This window comes from Chlorocebus sabaeus, chromosome 17 (assembly GCF_047675955.1).
Source record: "Chlorocebus sabaeus isolate Y175 chromosome 17, mChlSab1.0.hap1, whole genome shotgun sequence".
Classification (NCBI taxonomy): Eukaryota; Metazoa; Chordata; class Mammalia; order Primates; family Cercopithecidae; genus Chlorocebus; species Chlorocebus sabaeus.
This window is the reverse complement of record NC_132920.1, coordinates 35165910-35183197: the sequence shown is the minus strand read 5'-3', so window position 1 is coordinate 35183197 and position 17288 is coordinate 35165910. Positions and strand designations below refer to the sequence as shown.

The window sequence follows — 17288 nt, the reverse complement described above, 5'->3', positions numbered from 1 at the left end:
AACGGGCAGGTCCTGTAAAACCAACAGAGGGAAAACCCCGTAAAGTGGTTGGTTGCAGTTGTGTAGTAGTTAAGGACTATGGCAAGGAGTCTCAGGCCAAGGATGTCATCAAGGAGTCCTTCAAATGCAAGAAATGAAGAAATAAATCTTTGGCTCACACATACACACACACACACACACACACATAAAAAAAAAAGAAAAGAGAAAAAAGAAAAGAAAAAAAGAGAAAGGGGTGTCTGAGTTAAGATAAAGGCTTGTGGGCTGGATGCGGTGACTCATGCCTGTAATCCCAGCACTTTGCGGGTAGATCACAAGGTCAGGAGATGGAGACCATCCTGGCTAACATGGTGAAAACCCGTCTCTACCAAAAATACAAAAAATTACTGTGGTGGCGGGCGCCTGTAGTCCCAGCTACTCAGGAGGCTGAGGCAGAGGGATGGCGTGATCCTGGGAAACAGAGCTTGCAGTGAGCCGAGGTCATGCCACTGTACTCCAGCCTGGGCGACAGAGTGAGACTCCATCTCCAAAAAAAAAAAAAAAAAGGCTGGGCGGTGGCTCACGTCTGTAATCCCAGCACTTTGGGAGGCCGAGGCGGGCAGATCACAAGGTCAGGAGATCAAGACCACCCTGGCTAACACGGTGAAATCCCGTCTCTACTAAAAATACAAAAAATTAGCCAGGCATGGTGGCGGGCGCCTATAGTCCCAGCTGCTAAGGAGGCTGAGGCAGAAGAATGGCGTGAACCCGGGAGGCAGAGCTTGCAGTGAGCTGAGATCGCGCCACTGTACTCCAGCCTGGGTAACAGAGTGACTCTGTCTCAAAAAAAAAAAAAAAAAAAAAGATAAAGCTTGTGGGGACCAAGGTTCCTATTATGTAGATGAGGTCTCCAAGGTGATTCGCCCTTAGAGGCAATAGATGGCAAATGTTTTCTATTCAAACCTTTGAGAGGTGCTAGACTCTCAGCTAGTCTCTTCAGGATCAGAAAAAGACCTGGAAAGGGAAGGGGCGTGACGGGCAAGGAGGCTTTCTAGGAAGATGGGGGTTAAGCTGGGAAAGAGTTGGTGGAAGACCCAGCAGAGAGGCACCAGGCTGCAAGAGCTGAAAACCACGACACTGACACCAATACCAATCATAGTCTAAACACAGGTGACAACTATTGATGGCCCTATAGGGCCAGGCGCAATGGTTCAACGCCTATAATCCCAACACTTTGGGAGGCCGAGGTGGGAGGACTGCTTGGACCCAGGAGTTCGAGACCAGCCTGAGCAACATAGTGAGACCCCCCCAGTCTCTTAAAAAAAAAAAAAAAAAAAAAAAAAAAAAAAAAGCCAGGTAGGGTGGTGGGAATGTGGTTCCAGCTATTTGGGAGGCTTAGATGGGAGGATCACTTGAGCCTGGGGGGCAGGTCAGGGCTGCAGTGAGCTGTGATTACGTCACTGCACTCCAACCTGGGCAACAGAGAGACTCTATCTTTAAAAAAATAAATAAAATTAAATTAAAAAAAATTATTGTCAGCCCTCTGTGTTCCAGGCACTAGCTAAGTTCCTTGCACTAATCTCATTTAATCCTCTAAATAGCTGCACTGTAGACAGGGGTGAAAGCCCCATTTGACAAAGCAGGAAACCAAGAGACCAAAGTTACTTGCCCAGAGTCACCAAGCAGACTATGGCTGGAGCTGGGAGCCTGATCCAGAGCCCGCGTGCTGAGGCCTGTGGGTGGGGCATGGACAAGGGACAAGGGACAATGGTGAGGGTTGGGGGACTGCAGGAGGGGGGTCCAGCAGATAAAAAGCAATTTGGGAAAGCAGGCTTCATTCATAGCCACAATCAGAAAGCCTAGTGTGGGGGACGTCACTCTTCCTGCTCTTGGCTCTCCAGAGGGAGCCTGGGAAAAGGCAGAGGGCCCAGAGCTCACCTACCCCGAACCAGCTGGAAAGGCCTGGGACCACCCTATCACCTGCCCTGCTCTGTCCTGGAGAGCCCGTGGAAGGAAGGGTTGGGTCTTGTGATGAAATCCATGGGCCGCGGTGTGGAGGGGCAGTCCTGGGCCTACCAATGGCCGGACGTCAGTCCTCTCTTGCGTCGGACCTTCACCCAAACCAAGGCCACTAGATTTTGATGGCGGAGTGACTTGGGGCCAGAGCTGCACTAGCCTGGACTCTGGCTCCAGACTTTACACTCGGCCCACAGCCCCCTCCAGCCTCCTTTCAGTCTGCCCGTCTTTTCTCTGACGGTCCCTTTGCCATTTCTGCTGACTGCCCCATCAGTCATAGAAAAGTCAACGCTGAACTCTACTCTCTTGGAAGAGAAGAAATGAGATAGAGCTATGGTCCTGGACTGACAAGGTGCTTCTCCCTGCAGCCCTCCAGCCTCTCCCCTCCACCACCCATTCCCTTTCTCAGACTCAGAGATCAGGGCACTGTGGGAAGGGACCCTCCCAAAAGGGGAGAGTGGGTATGTGGCGGGGAGAACCTGGACACACGAGAAATTGCAAATTACGGCCACAAGGGCAGATTCTGCTAACCAGTAGGGAGGGTGGGAGGAGCTGAGTGGGGACAAAGCCACACCCTTGCTGGGCTGATTTTTGGGGCCTGCCCATTCTGGAAGAGGAGCTGCCAAAGCTTAGTAACAAACCGGGGCAGACGTGGGAGGCATGGCCCGGCCTGCCTTTCTCCCTGCCCGCTCCTCCTCATCCCCAGGCACGGGCTGGTTCGACGTGACACTGTGACACTGACGATGGCTCTGCCTCTAAGAACATGATGGATTTCTCCTGGGCCCTCGATCTCTTCCCTACACTATACGATTCTTTTGAGTTTCTTGAATAATACAAGTTTATTATTAGACAAATTTGAAAATAGGCCAGGTGTGGTGGCTCACACCTGAAGTCCCAGCACTTTGGAAGGCCAAGGTGGGTGGATCACTTGAGGTCAGGAGTTCGAGACCAGCCTGGCCAACATGGTGAAATCACATCTCTACTAAAGATACAAAATTTAGCTGGGTGTGCTGGCGCCCGCCTGTAAGCCCAGCTACTCAGGAGACTGAGGCAGAAGAAATCGCTTGAACTGGGGGCGGGGCAGAGGTTGCAGTGAGCTGAGATTGCGCCACTGCACTCCAGCCGGGGGGAACGGGCGAAATTCTGTCTCAAAAGAAAAAAAAAAAAAAGGAAAATAAAGTACAAAGAAAAACGTAAAAGCCACCCATAAGTCCATCACATCGGGGGAAACATAAGGCCACTGTCCAGTGTATCTTCCTAAGTTAATTAATTTTCTTTCTTTTTTTTTTTTTTTTTTTTTTTGAGACGGAGTCTCGCTTTGTCACCCAGGCTAGAGTGCAGTGGCCGGATCTCAGCTCACTGCAAGCTCCGTCTCCCAGGTTCACGCCATTCTCCTGCCTCAGCCTCCCACGTAGCTGAGACTACAGGCGCCCGCCACCTCGCCCGGCTAGTTTTTTGTATTTTTAGTAGAGACGGCGTTTCACCATGTTAGCCAGGATGGTCTCGATCTCCTGACCTCGTGATCCGCCCGCCTCGGCCTCCCAAAGTGCTGGGATTACAGGCTTGAGCCACCGCGCCCGGCCAAGTTAATTAATTTTCTTAAAAAAGGAAGACTGGGATCACGTCTACCATGTTGGTGTATTTTTCTGAGCTACATATTAGGAAGAAACTTTAGCAGAATTGGGGTTATAGGCTGAATGCAGATAGTTTCTTTAATTTTTCTTTTTTTTTCCCCACCACTTGCCACCTGTGTCTTTAACCTGCCTCTTTTCACATGCCCATCTATTGCATGCGAATATCCCCCGTGACAGTTCACTGTCTTTATGAACACCTGTGGTGACCGCCCCAACTCAAGCACGCCCGTCACTCACCCTGCCACTGGGCACTCAGGCTTCTCCGGCCTTTGCTGATGCTGGCCGCCTGCCACTACAGGTGGTTTATGCAGTCCCCAGAACATGTTACTCGGCACGTTCGTCTGGGGTGCAGGTAACTAAACACAGACCAGGTTTCTGTTCTCAGCCAGGACCAACTTCTGAGGCTGGGGCTATAATGGCCATGGTGTGTGGGCCTGGAGAGGAGGGGGAACACATGCTTCCCCCCAGTCCCAGGGCATCTGCTATGGGGCTGGCCTGGGGGTGGCCGTGGGGGGTGCAGGAAGAACCATCGGGAGAGGAGATAGAAAGCAAAGAGGAAGGGACAGGGCTGTCTGATACTCACCACTATGGCCCCAGATCTTAACAATGATGGGAAATAGAAGCCATGCTCCCTGAGGCCTGCGTGCAGTCATCCACCTGGGGCGAGGGCTTTCCCAGTACCAGTTACTATGCAAGGCAGCTGTGGTAGAAAGGGCTTCCAATCCCGGTTCAGCTGCTCAAGGTTTATTTATTTATTTACTTATTTTTTTTGAGACGGAGTCTTGCTCTGTCGCCCAGGCTGGAGTGCAGTGGCGCGATCTCGGCTCACTGCAAGCTCCGCCTCCCGGGTTCACACCATTCTCCTGCCTCAGTCTCCCAAGTAGCTGGGACTACAGGTGCCTGCCACCACGCCTGGCTAGTTTTTTGTATTTTTAGTAGAGATGGGGTTTCATCGTGTTAGCCAGGATGGTCTCGATCTCCTGACCTCGTGATCCGCCCGCCTCGGCCTCCCAAAGTGCGGGGATTACAGGCGTGAACCACCCCGCCTGGCCTTAAGGTTCTTAAGAAGGCAGGGCCTGCTCAACAAGAGTGGAGCCACCTGCCAGGCAGGGTTTGGTGCCCAGCATCAGCCTGAGGGCAGGAATCAGGCTCGGTGGCTGCTTTGTTCATCTGCTCTGCCGGGACTTTGCAACAGAATTTCCCGAAGTAGCCCCTCACTGACACCTCCCCTCAACGAACAGCTGGCGGAAGGAGCAGGAACCGCTTGGCCTGGCCCACCCACAGCTCTCTGCTTTCCTACCCATACCCCAGCCAGCCCTTGGCCTCACCTCAACGGATACAACTCAACAGTGACGGCCACCAGGAAGAGGCCAGTGTTACCAGTTCCCAAAGCCTCTGCAGGTGACTTCTGAGGCCCTCGCTACCTGTCGTGTCATGGGAAAGGCTCTCAAGGATGGATGTGATAGCACATGGGTTTGGGAAACTCTTCCCCGTTTCATGAAAGCACCCCCACCGACCCCTGTTCTCCCAAGCAGGTCCTTGGTGCCCCCATTCTCTCTGTGCGCAGACACAGCAGCCTTCCCACTCATCTCCTGCCTGCCATCCTGAAACACCCTCCTCTTTGAGGTCTTGGCTGAGGTCAAGGTGCCACAGTCACCCCCAAATCAGCCGTGTAGATCTGCTGGGACCAAGTGAGTCTGGAGTCAGAGGCTTGGTCCCAAGACCACCCAAAGCAGCTTTAACTCATGGATCTGAGGACAAGACAGAGACAAAACCGACCTCTGCGGCCTGCAGAGAAAGACTGCTGCCCACCGCCTTTATCAGAGAAAGCACCACCTTCCCACCTCGCGTCCTTACACGCGGTTTTGCTGTCTGACACGATGTCACCACACGTAACACTGTGTCCTCTTCGGAGTTTATGCCTCATAAAGTAAGTAGGTCAAAGGAAGGCCCGCGTGACAGACGACGAACGGTGCCCAGAAACTGCCGCAAGTCACACAGTGCGGGGGCCTGGAGAACCCGGCTCTCCCGACTCCTGCTCCAGTTCCCTTTGCCACTAAGTAGACTCTTGAGTTCTCTCTTGAGCTTCCCCCATCCAGTTTACTTAACTACCCTGGAGATTCACAGAGAGTGGGCTGGGGAGGGGGCGGACAGAAGCAACGGGCCAGGCGGTGGTGGTGGCTGCACAGGCCCAGAAGAACTTGCGGGGCCTGAGTCAGTGCACGGAGACACCCTTGCCAACTCCTTTCTCAGCCTTTGGCTGAATGGCTCCCAACAGGCAGTGGGTGGAGGTCTGACCTGGACCAGCCCGGGGGTGATGCACTCGCCCAGCCTGATGGGCCCCGGGGCCAGGCTCCAACCCTGTGAGGGCACAGGGGCTGCACCTTCCTGGGAAGGGAAGACTGGGAGGTCCAGGGATGTGGCTTCCAGTCCCAGCTCCAGGCCGCCTGGGGGTGACACTGGGCACATTACTGTACTGAGAGCCCTGGTTCCTCAGACCCCGGAGTTCTCAGATGATGACTGTGAACTGTTAGGTCTATAGCTTTGACAGAGAGACAGGGGCCCCGCTGCCCTGGCCCCTGGGCTTCACTCTCTGCCCGTGTACAATGCGGTGTTTGGCTGAGTGAGTACCTAGACATTCGAGACGCCACGAAAGACGCCTCTGCTGCTGCTCACAATGAGGCCAGCAATCAGGAGTGATGGAAGAGGGTCTGCCAGCCAGTCCAATTCCACTTTAAAGAGCAGTTGGTTAAACTAGCAGGCATGAAACAGGCATTCAGAATGTTCCCAAAGTTCCTTCTACTGTAAAGGGGACTGGAGAAGGCCAGAGCAGTACCCGGGGCAGTCAGAGGAGGGCTCCTGAGTGGTTCCAGCTGCGGTCACCCTGAACGCATGTGCTGCAGTCAGGCAGTGAAAGGGAGAGGGGAGCAAGAGGAGCACTCGCTGGGAAGAGGCCCCAAATGAGCCTGCCCCTTGTCTCACTTGCTAAAAGGGCTGCCCTGGGCCAGGCTCCCGAGACCAAGGGAGGGCCTGGCAGAGACGGTGAGGCCCTGGTGCAGCATGAACTCCTGGGATACAGAGGAATTATATTCTTAAGTGACTACAGAATTTAGCTAGTCCAGGAGGCCGGATCCACACTTGTCTAAGAGGATTCCTTTCCTTTCTAAGCCTCAGCTCCAGTGATCCTCCTATTTACAGCTCTGCTTCAACTGGGCAGGCAATTCTAAGATAGCAGTCAGCTCATAAGCTGCTGTGCAGGGAGATGGGATGGGGGTGGAGGTGGAGGCTGGGGAGAGCGCCTCTTGGCCACGACCATTCTGATAATGGTGCCCAGTGGCAGCTCGCTTAGGCTGGCAGTGGCCTCTTGGGCCTGGGGTGGAAGAAGGCAAAAGGAGGGATGTCATAGGAGGTGATGACAAGTCCCACTGTTCACGTGAAGCCGATTTAGAGGGCTAGAGAGAGAGGAGCAAATCCAGGGGGCAGGAACAGAAAGGGAGCCTCAGGGGCTTGTGGACCTGGTTGGAAAGTTTCACATAAGCCAGTGAAGAAGAAGCTTTTGGCCCCAGCTTATGCCTTTGGCCTCTCTTCACCTGTCATCTCTCTCCAACATGTAGGAACAAGCTGGCACCACCTCAGAAACAGACAGGAAGACAGCGGGGGCCTATCTGCCACGTGGCAGGAGCCTGCAGAGAAAGAAATTGACGGGAGGAGCAAGCGGCCTCCTGTCCAGCCTGGCTGACTCAGTGTCCATTTCTAACGCTTCCTGAGCCTGCTGCCAGCCTCATTCCCATCTTCCATTTGTCCAGTGCCCTGAGCCATCACTGCCTGCTACACGTGGGCTCTCAGCCACGCCCTGGATGTCTAAGGTGCGCTTCTCTCAAGGGGCTTTTGCCCGGTGTGGGGCACTCGCAGAGACCGTCCCCCCATGTCCAGGGCTCAGAGACCTTGGGACTTCCCACATGTGGCTTTTGAGAGCCCTGAGGTCAGGCCCAGCCGTCTCTCCCGCCTGGTCAGGGCCCTGCCCGACACTGCCCCCCAGCAGCCTCCTCACTCACCACATACAGGTTGGCCCCTCTCAACAGGTCTTTCCTCTCTCTGTGATCTTTTGAAGTCCCACCATCTCTACGAAAGTCCTGGGACAGACAGCAGAACCCAGAGGTTCAAGGTTGGACTTGGCTCTGCACTTGGGCAGCAGCAGCATCTCTGCCACCCAGGCCTCCTCCCTCTGCTGGTAGCGCTTGCCAGCCTCCGCTGCACCTGACACCGGCTGCTCTTAGTGCTTCGTTTTCCCAGCTGGACCATCAAGTTCCTTAAGACACCTACGTTATTTGCTTTTCTGATTTCACATCTATTCATGGTGGGAAACGGAGAAAAACTATTATACTCCGAAGAGGAACTGAAGCCCCCGGAGTCCTCCTGAGACAGCCACTGAAAGCATCTTGGCTCGCTCCCTCGCACCTCCTATGCATAGATGTTTTCTTTTTCAGAAATTAAGATCATATTGTGAATTTCTGTGTCAGTTTCTTCACTCAGCACTACAAGGTGGACATTTCCCCACATTAGCAACTCTTTAAAAACGTTGTTTTTTAAATGTCCACTTAGCACTCCAGCATCAGGACCACCATCGTTTATTCAATCAACACTTCTGTGAAGGGCGTCAGGCTGAGTCTTCACTTATGAGACCTGCGCTAGCACGCCCGGAGCTACACATTTGCCAACCACCAGTTACCTTCCTTCCGCGCTGATGAAATGCATTTCCTCCCTTCTCCTAAGAAAGCCCATTTCCTGTGGATAAGATTTGTGGTGAAAATGGAACCAGCTATGATGCAGGTGCAGTGTGGTGGGCTCATGGGCTGGCAGGCTGGCAGATGTGTGAGCCACGTTTCCCTCTCTCCCTGCGTCTGGTGTCAGTTCTGCCATCCTAGGGAGCACCTGGCAGCCCCCACTGCCCTGGCCCTGCCCCTCTAAATCAAAGGCCCTTTCTGTCTGCAAGCAAGAGAGTGTGGATAAAGTTCAAGTTGCCTGCCTGTCCAGCTCAATCACCACATCACAGGAGGAAGAATAAGAGGGCATGGCAGCTGGTGGCCGGGGCAGAGGTCTTCAATTTTCTGAAGGGCTTAAACATGTCCTATGTGGTCCCAAAACGTAAACCTGGGACCAAGAGACAGAAGCCAAAGGAAACAGATTTTGACTCAATATAAAGAACGCTCTACAGCAGCCAGCACAACGCAAAGAATGAATGGTGACTTCTTTACAAGGTAGTGAATTCCTTGTCACTAAAAAACTATCATGGCAGAGACTACCTGGAAGGGATTTGGGCAGAGAGGACGATCAGACCACATGACGCTACAGTCCCTTCCAGCCTGAGAGGGAGCTGTGTGATGTGCACAAATGCCCTGTACTTCTACGACAACTCGCGGGGGGCCCTATCACAGGGGATCCCACAGCAACACCTCGACTATCAAACAGCCTCAATATTCAGATGCTCCTCAGACACGTCCAGCCTGGCTTCCTGGAAGCTACTTGTGCATCTTGTAGAACAGCCTCCAGGGCATTTCAGAACCAAGGGAAACATTGTAGCCTATTAGACACCTAATCACATGGGATCCACCACAGCTAATGTGATGTAAATTATCCACATGCAATGAGGGAATATTTCAATAACAGAAACGCTCCCCTTCCCAAGTTTCCTTCTTTTTTTCAGGCTGCTAAAACATAATTTGCCTGACAGCCCACCTGGCCATTCACACGTGGTTACTTAGGATGCTGTGCGCAGGAGGCCACTCTAGGTATCTGAGGTTCCAGCTGAACCGAGGCGTGCTTGACGTTCCTTCTTGTACAGACTCCACCTGCCAGCACTGAGAGTCCCTGGAAGGACTGAGCTGCAGGCCGCCCTCAATGACGGTCCTTCCAGCATAGAAACAGACACATCTTACAGAGGCCCTGCCCCGTGCATGAAGCTTTGGCCCAAGGCCACACTTCCTCAAAGGCCTGCTCAGCTGCTCTCTGCTCCAGTCCTACAGAGTCGCGGGCTATTCAAGGGGTAGGAACCCTGTCCTTTCCAAAATCAGCAGAAGGAGGGGTGGGAAGCAACAGCTCAGCCTCTAGCATCTTGAAGTACAAGGAGGAAACGCCCTAAGACCACCCTCACTCGCTCGCCCATCTGACAGCCAGCCTGAGGAAGGGGTGAGCTGAGAGAGGGAAGGCCCCTCAACGCTCCGAGCCAGGGGCCAACCTGGGTCCCCACGCATGGCTTGAGCCCCCGCTCTGTTCCGAGTTTGTCATTCTTCCCCGAGGAACATGGTGAGTCAGGAGTCAGGTCACAAGAACCATAAATATTTTTAAAAAACCATAAATATACTCAGTTTAACTTTTAAAAGAACCATAAATATACTCAGTTTAACTTTTAACAAGAAAAAAAAATGCTATTTTAAAACTTAAGATTTCTAAAAGCTGAAAATTAACTGTCCCAAAGCTGGCTTGGGAAGGGTGCTTTGTTGCACACCACAGTATCTTTTGCCTTGGAGCTGGAGATGGCTCTGGGTGAGGTGGGTCCCTCCTGGAAGCCTCAGGCCAGCTCCTGGGCAGGCCACTATTCAGGAGACCCCAAACACTACCCCATCAGCAAGAAACCCTCAGAAGCCCCCACTGAGAACAAAGCGCAGGTGGTGCGAGCTGCGTGCTGACTCTGCCCCCAGCCCTCAACTGAGGCAGCAGAGCAAGGCAGGCAGAGACAGATCCCCTCGGAGCGAGTGGGTCTAACTCAACCAAGATGACTAAGGCTAGAAGGTGATGTAAAGCACATAGGTGGCCACACCCCCATCCCTGTATCCACAGAGAAGAAAGAGGCTGTGCAGCAGAGTGGCTGGAGCCGGATCTCCAGATCCAGAGCGCTGGACACACATTTCCACCCTGCCAATGACTGACAGTGTGACCCTGAGCAAGTGACCTAGCCACGCTACCTCATTTCCTTCATCTGGGCAATGGAGATTAATACAAGTCCACATCCCAGGGCTGCTGGGAAGACTCAATGAGCTAATTCATGCAAACCACTAAGAACGGCGCCAAGCACATAGTAAGCGCTAGTAAGAAGTGTCAGCGACCAGCAGTGAGAAGTGTCAGCGATCATGATCATTAACTTCGGCTCAAATGCCTGCTCCTGGGGGCAGGCCCAGCCCATGCAGAGGCCTCGGGAAGGGCTTTCAAGAGAGGGACAGTGATGGGTACCCTGCTCAGAGCTACTTTTCTGAAATGACAGAGGGTGCACCAGATCCTAAGCCCAGGGTCCTAACTGGGTCCCTATTCTGTAGGGATCCAGATGAAACACCCTGGTTTCTCTTTTCTTTTTATTTTTGGCCCTTTGTGTTTTGTGAGAGAGCTTCTCAAAGCAACCAATCCTCCAAGCCATCAACTCAGCCTTTCCTCTGGGCCATCTCTGAGGCCACGGGTACATAAGGCTGTGTAACTCTGGACTCCACCCCAGGCACTGGGCCTTGGCTGGGCAGGGAAGGGGTCTTTCTGCTGGAGGCAAGGTTTCTTGCTTCAGTGACAACTCACTTGACACGAAGTTTTGAGAAATAAATAAACTCCTCGTACCCAGCCTTGATGGGTACACAGCCAGGGAGGGGACACAAGGCTGAATCAGGGACCCCCTTCTTGGGATGCAGATCTGCAAAGAGAGCTCCCTCCGGGGCCGTTTCTGGGGCAGAGGGAGAGGGAGAGTTTGGGAAGAAGGCACATATCATCGGCTGACTTCCTGGTGTCTGAGTGACCTCGGTGAGCTGTCCCCGGGGTTTGGGTCTACGTACTGTTGCAGACTCCTGTGGGGCCAGAGGGGAGGCCAGGGAAGCCTGTTTCCACCGAGCAGCACCTTGCCATTGAGGAGGCCTGCAACCACTTACCAGGAAGCGGACATCGTCAAAGCCATTCAGAAGCAACTTGCTCTCATACTGCTGCAGCCCAATCGACTCCAGCCACTCCCCGACACTCTGCTCCAGCGTCCGCGAACCTGACGAGAGAGGAATCGGCAGACGCTTGAAAAGGGAAAAACCATTAAGGCGGTAGCAGCGGCACTCAGAGGAAGACAGATGGCATTGCCACATCATAGTCATTACCATGAAACAGCCAAACTATATACAAGAGACCAGAGAGCAGCGGACACGCAGCTCCTCTTCTGTGTACAGCCAAGGACAGGACGACCTGGTGCTGTCCACACACTGCCCAGCCTCAGGCAGCTGCTGCCCACTCACACCCCCAGGTCTGAGCTGCTCCAGGGCCACGGCTGCACATGCACCATCTCTGCCCACAGGTCGGGGGTGGGGGAAGCCAACCCCCAACAGTCTCCAGGTCAACTCCTCATCAGCGTACGCGCTGAGACAGTTCAGAAAGTCTGTCCCCACAGGCACTAGAGGGGGCTGAGGGAGCTCCTAAGTGCCCACAAGCCCCGCCGCTCCTCTCATCCATGCAACTTCTGGAGCCCCTGCGGGGCTGTGGCGAGGGGCAAGTTCTGCGACCTTGCAGCATAAACCAGTCAGGAGAGAGCACACATCTTCATGCAGCTGAGGGACACAGGCACACAGCGAGGGCTCCGGGAGGGAAGCAGCAGCGGCGGCTGTTCACCGGAACCCAGCACATGCAACACAAGCAGCACAGAACACGGCAGGGGGAGAAAAGAGACTTTTACTTGTTTTCCCCCAGCAGTCCCGGAATAAGCAAACCATGGCCACCGGCCCTTTGTGCTCAGAGGCTCAAGGCAGCAAGGGGCTGAGTGGGGCACATGGGCCGGGGCTCGGGGGTCGGGCTCAGGTGTGGCTCTGCTGGGACGGCAGCATCGCATTCCGCCGGGCTGCGTGGCCAGTGGGCCAGGAGCCTGGTCCACAGCTAGACTCTGGCAGCTGGCGAGCAGGGCGTCTCCTGGGCCAGCACGCCGTCTGAAGTGCTGCTTTCTTGGGCTGGGCTGGCTTTCAGGGGCTGGGCATTCATTTTCCTCTTCTGATAGCAGCTGTTCCAGTGACTCACCTGCCTGCTCAGGTAGAAAGCAGGCAGGCAAATTCAGTTCTTGGGTAAAGAAGACAAAACCCAACCAGATAAAAGAGAGAAAAAGGAAGTGGTCCTCTGTCAGCTGAGCTGTGGCGGCTTAAGTCTATTCACGTCCTGCGCTGTTCTGTCTTTGGCGGAGTGATAAAGACAGCCACAGTCGTCCCAGGGTCTCCGGACCTTGGCGCTCTCCTCTAAGGATAAGCAGGGAAGGGAGGACATCTATTTGCTCCTCGGTCAGGATGGGGATCGTGGTGGTGCAGGGTGGATAAAAGTTCAGCCCTTTCTGGCAGACCTTGGATGTTCTGAGCTGGATGCCTGAACCCCAACCTACTTCTCTGATTCTTGTGGGCAAGAACAGACGAAAGAAGGAAAAAAGAGAAAAGGAGGAAAAAGAGGTACAAGGAAGGAAAAAGAAGGACCAACTATGAAAACATCACCTCCAGTGAACTCCTGACACGGTGAAAGTCATTCTGCCGTTCCCAGTACTTTCTGCCCCTTGGGGCAGGACAATGCCAACTTCCTTGGTTATCTACAAGACCCTGGTGACCAACTGTGCCAGCCTCCACTCCCTCTCCTCTGTCTCCTGCAGAACAGATGGTGGTCAGGGACCCGGCGGCCTTCTGGATGCACGCTGCCGCAGCGCTCCAAGATGCTGAGTCTCGGGGATACTTGAGCTCCCCTGCCCTTGAATGGGGAAGTCTGCTCCAGGAGCCTGCTCCAGGAGCCTACGTGGCGGGTTCTTGTATGCCCATGAAGTCAAGTGTCCCCGGGTGCTGATTCATTCTTGCTTGTAATCCCCCAGCCGGGCAGCTGTGGTCCTGCCTGCTGCCGGTGGATGTGTGCGCTGACAGAGCCGCAGCAGAATGCTTTGTCTAAAGGCTCCTGGGCTCCACGCTGCCTGCTGCTGGCTCCACAGTCCTTGCTCACTCTCGTAATGTCTGGCCCTCCCCTTCCTCCCCTCCTCACCCTCCCCCTTCCAAGCTCAGGAAAATACATCAGGGATCGGACATCACATCGGAGCAGAAGCGCCTGCTGCTGTGGCTGCTGAGGGAGAAGGAGACAGCAGCACTAGCATCAGAGCGAAATGACAGATTTCCCAATAGCCGATGTTGGCTGCACAAATGCATATGAAGGGCGGAGATGTGAAACTTTACCTCCAGCTCCAGGGGCTGGAAACAGCCTGTCAGGAAGAATAGAGAGGGACTGCTCCTAGAGCTTTGTTCGACAGTTTCCAGGACAGCCAGGAGAGGACAGAGGAATGACCAGACCCAAAGGGCATAGCCCACAGGTAAGTGACCCTCCCCACTTGCCACATTAGGAATGACTGTGCTTCTTATAAAAACAGGCAATGAAATAAGGCCGTTACACTTGATGTTCCTCAGGTGAGTATACCAAACCAATTGGGGACAGATTTCTCTTGGGGTCTGTTAGAGCCCAGGGGAAGTGCTCCATTCCCACAGCAGGCCACTCACACTCTGGGGGAGAAGAGCAATGGCCAAGGGCAAAGGGGAAACCAGGGCCAAATCCCAAGTACAGACGCAGACAGGCAAAAAGATAAAACAGGTACAGGGACACAAGTCCAGGGGTCACCCTCTAAATATGCTGGGAGATACTGGTATCCCAACAGGCTATAGATGAGCCCTGGCAAAGAGAGGGTTCTCATCAGGCCCCGGAAGGATCCTGCTTGACCAGCTACTCAACACCTAACACAGCTGGCTTTATCAGAAGACAGCCAAGCAAGTTCCCTTCTGCTTGACGGAGAAGGCCTTTGTTGACAGAGCCAGAGTGGCCTTGGCCAGTGGGGAGGCATACCCTCCTGGACTCCTGAGAATGGGAGTTGGCACAGGGATGAGTTAGCTGCAAACGCTTCTGTTGGGGAGTCAGATAACTAGCTCCAGTGGTGGCAGCCCAGGGGCCTGTGGCCCTAAAACAGGACTGAGACTCCAATGCTGCGGTCGTGCCCTTCGGCTGGGGGTGCAGGCGCCTCTGCAAAACCAGTAGTGCTAAGCAATCCCACACTTTGTGCAGGGCTGCCTGCTGGAGGGCCTGCTCCTCCTCTACCCAGGCTAACCCTAGAGCCCAGATCTTCTCTCCCTGATCCTGACGCCCAGCCCAAGGACAATCTGAACCCTGATACTGACCAGTCAAAATAAACAGTGATTCCGTTTCGGTCCGAGCTGAAGACGGTACTCCCTGAGATCCTGGGGAAAGCCCCCTCCTGACCCATCAGACAGGATTCCCGGGCAGGCCTGGGCCCATCCTCTCCATGCTTCAGCACCTGGCAGTGGTGCAGACACAGCAGCCTGGGGCTCTGCAGCCCGAGCGGATGAACCCTCTGTTTAGGTGGTCCCCCACATGTGCCTGTTCTTGACTTTACCAAGCTGGACTACAGAGGATGGTTCAAGAAAACGAGTACTAAAACAAGACTGTGTGCTGGGATCCAAAAACCCAAGGGTAGAGACAGACTGCCTCTCAACACTCATATGGGTTCATGGGGGACAAAAACTGGTAGGCGGGCTGGGCGCGGTGGCTCATGCCTGTAATCCCAGCACTTTGGGAGGCTGAGGTGGGTGGATCACAAGGTCAGGAGATCAAGACCATCCTAGCTAACATGGTGAGACCCCGTCTCTACTAAAAATACAAAAAATTAGCCTGGCGTGGCGTTAGCTAACATGGTGAGACCCCGTCTCTACTAAAAATACAAAAAATTAGCCTGGCGTGGCGTGGTGGCGGGCGCCTGTAGTCCTAGCTATTCAGGAGGCTGAGGCAGCAGAATGGTGTGAAGCCGGGAGGCGGAGCTTGCAGTGAGCGGAGATCACGTCACTGCACTCCAGCCTGGGCGACAGTGTGAGACTCCGTCTCAAAAAACAACAAAACAAAACAAAACAAAACAAAACAAAACAAGAAAACTGGCTGGTGGGATCAGAGAGAAGACCAGATGTCAAGGGAAGAGCTCAGCATTAACCCTTCCAAGGGGAGGGCTCTTCCCAAGGTGCTGCCACATCTCCCGACTTATCAAATCCAAGAAGCAATGGCTATTTCTGACTCAGTTCTCAAGCGCATGCAAGTGATTTTGGCTCCTGCTCCTTGGACACAGAAAGTAGAAAGCATCCTCAATGGAACTAACTGTTATCCCTCCCATCCCTGTTGTCAAAGCACAGCTTGGAAATGGTAATAGTGTTTGTCTCAGTCCTGAACATCCATTTCCTGCAAACACTGGACCCTTGGAAAAGCCTACAAACTACAACAGAGTGTGAGATGGCTTGACTGAGTTGTAAGCAACAGATCCTGAAGACAGATCCACAAATTTAGCCAGGAAAGCCACCTCTGCAGGCTCCAGCGTAATCCAAGACTGACGAAAACAGACCAAGCTCAGCTCAGCCCTCTCTGCTAGCACCCGGGGAAATACTGCTGCTGGAGGGATGGTGGCTCTGGGAACCAGGACTGAAAACTGTGGAGGGAGGCCAGCCAGCGAGCAGAAGCCTCTGTTCTCTAGGTTTCTCGATATGAGTAAGTAATGATTTCATGGACAAAAGGAACACAGGGCCGGGCGTGGTGGCTCACGCCTGTAATCCCAGCACTTTGGGAGGCCGAGGCGGGCAGATCACGAGGTCAGGAGTTCGAGACCAGCCTGACCAACATGGTGAAACCCCGTCTCTACTAAAAATACAAAAATTAGCCAGGTGTGGTGTTACATGCCTGTAATGCCAGCTACTCAGGAGGTTGAAGCAGGAGAATCGCTTGAACCCGGGAGGCGGAAGTTGCAGTGAGCCAAGATTGTCATTGCACTCCAGCCTGGGTGACAAGAGTGAGCGAGACTCCGTCTCAAAAAAAAAAAAAAAAAAGAAAAAAAAAGGAACATCTTTTAACTGAAGTATTTGTATCTACTACTCATTCACAGCAAACCTGTGAGGTTGACACTATTATCCAAAGGTTGCAGATATGGCATGAGGGGTGCACAGACATTAAGTGACTTGCCAAGACACGTATGTCTCTAGAGCCAAGATTTGAACCCAGGACTGTGAGGCTCCAGAGCCCAGGCCGTCCCCACCAGGCCCCATGGTCCATGACGCTCCTTTCTCCCTGATGTGCACACTCAAGCCCACCCATCAGACTTCCTGCCCAGGGCCACAGAAGCCCATGAAGGAACCAGAGGTGTCACTTGAGACTGACAGGTCAATCCTGGATGGAGCCTCCCGAGTGAGCAAGAATTTCCACCCCTTCAGTGCAGAGAGGCATTTCCATGAAGGTGAAGACAGGCCAGGCTCCCGGCTGGGCTGCTTTCAGCCTGGATGCCCGGGTGCCCGAACCATCCTCGAATGCTTGGGGGAAGAGGTGTGAGACCTGCTCTGAGAGGCAGGTTCAAGAGCATCTCACCTGAGAACGCAACACAGTACAATCCTATTATCAGATAAAACAGCTCAGATGGCCTCCCCATTCCATGCTTCAAACAAAGAAAACAGAAGCTGACCTCACAACTAGGGCTTAGAAAAGAATGACCAAAGTAGCAGTGATACAGTGTAAGAATGGTAAGTGACGAAGTAAACTGAGTCAGGCACAAGGAGCTGTGGGAAGAGGAAACAGCACAGTCACCCTCCCAGGCAATTTACATGCATGCTACGA

The 17288-nt window shown here is 53.6% G+C and overlaps 1 protein-coding gene across 8 annotated transcripts in view; it reads right to left on the bottom strand.

Moving 5' to 3' along the window:
* ANKS1A (ankyrin repeat and sterile alpha motif domain containing 1A) overlaps positions 1-17288 on the bottom strand; it is a 194033-nt gene that overhangs the window by 20434 nt on the left and 156311 nt on the right. For all 8 annotated transcript variants that reach the window (XM_007972861.3, XM_007972855.3, XM_007972858.3 and 5 more), the window contains one exon: positions 11528-11634. In XM_007972861.3, the coding sequence (XP_007971052.3) occupies positions 11528-11634 (107 nt within the window). The remainder of the gene's footprint in view (positions 1-11527; positions 11635-17288) is intronic.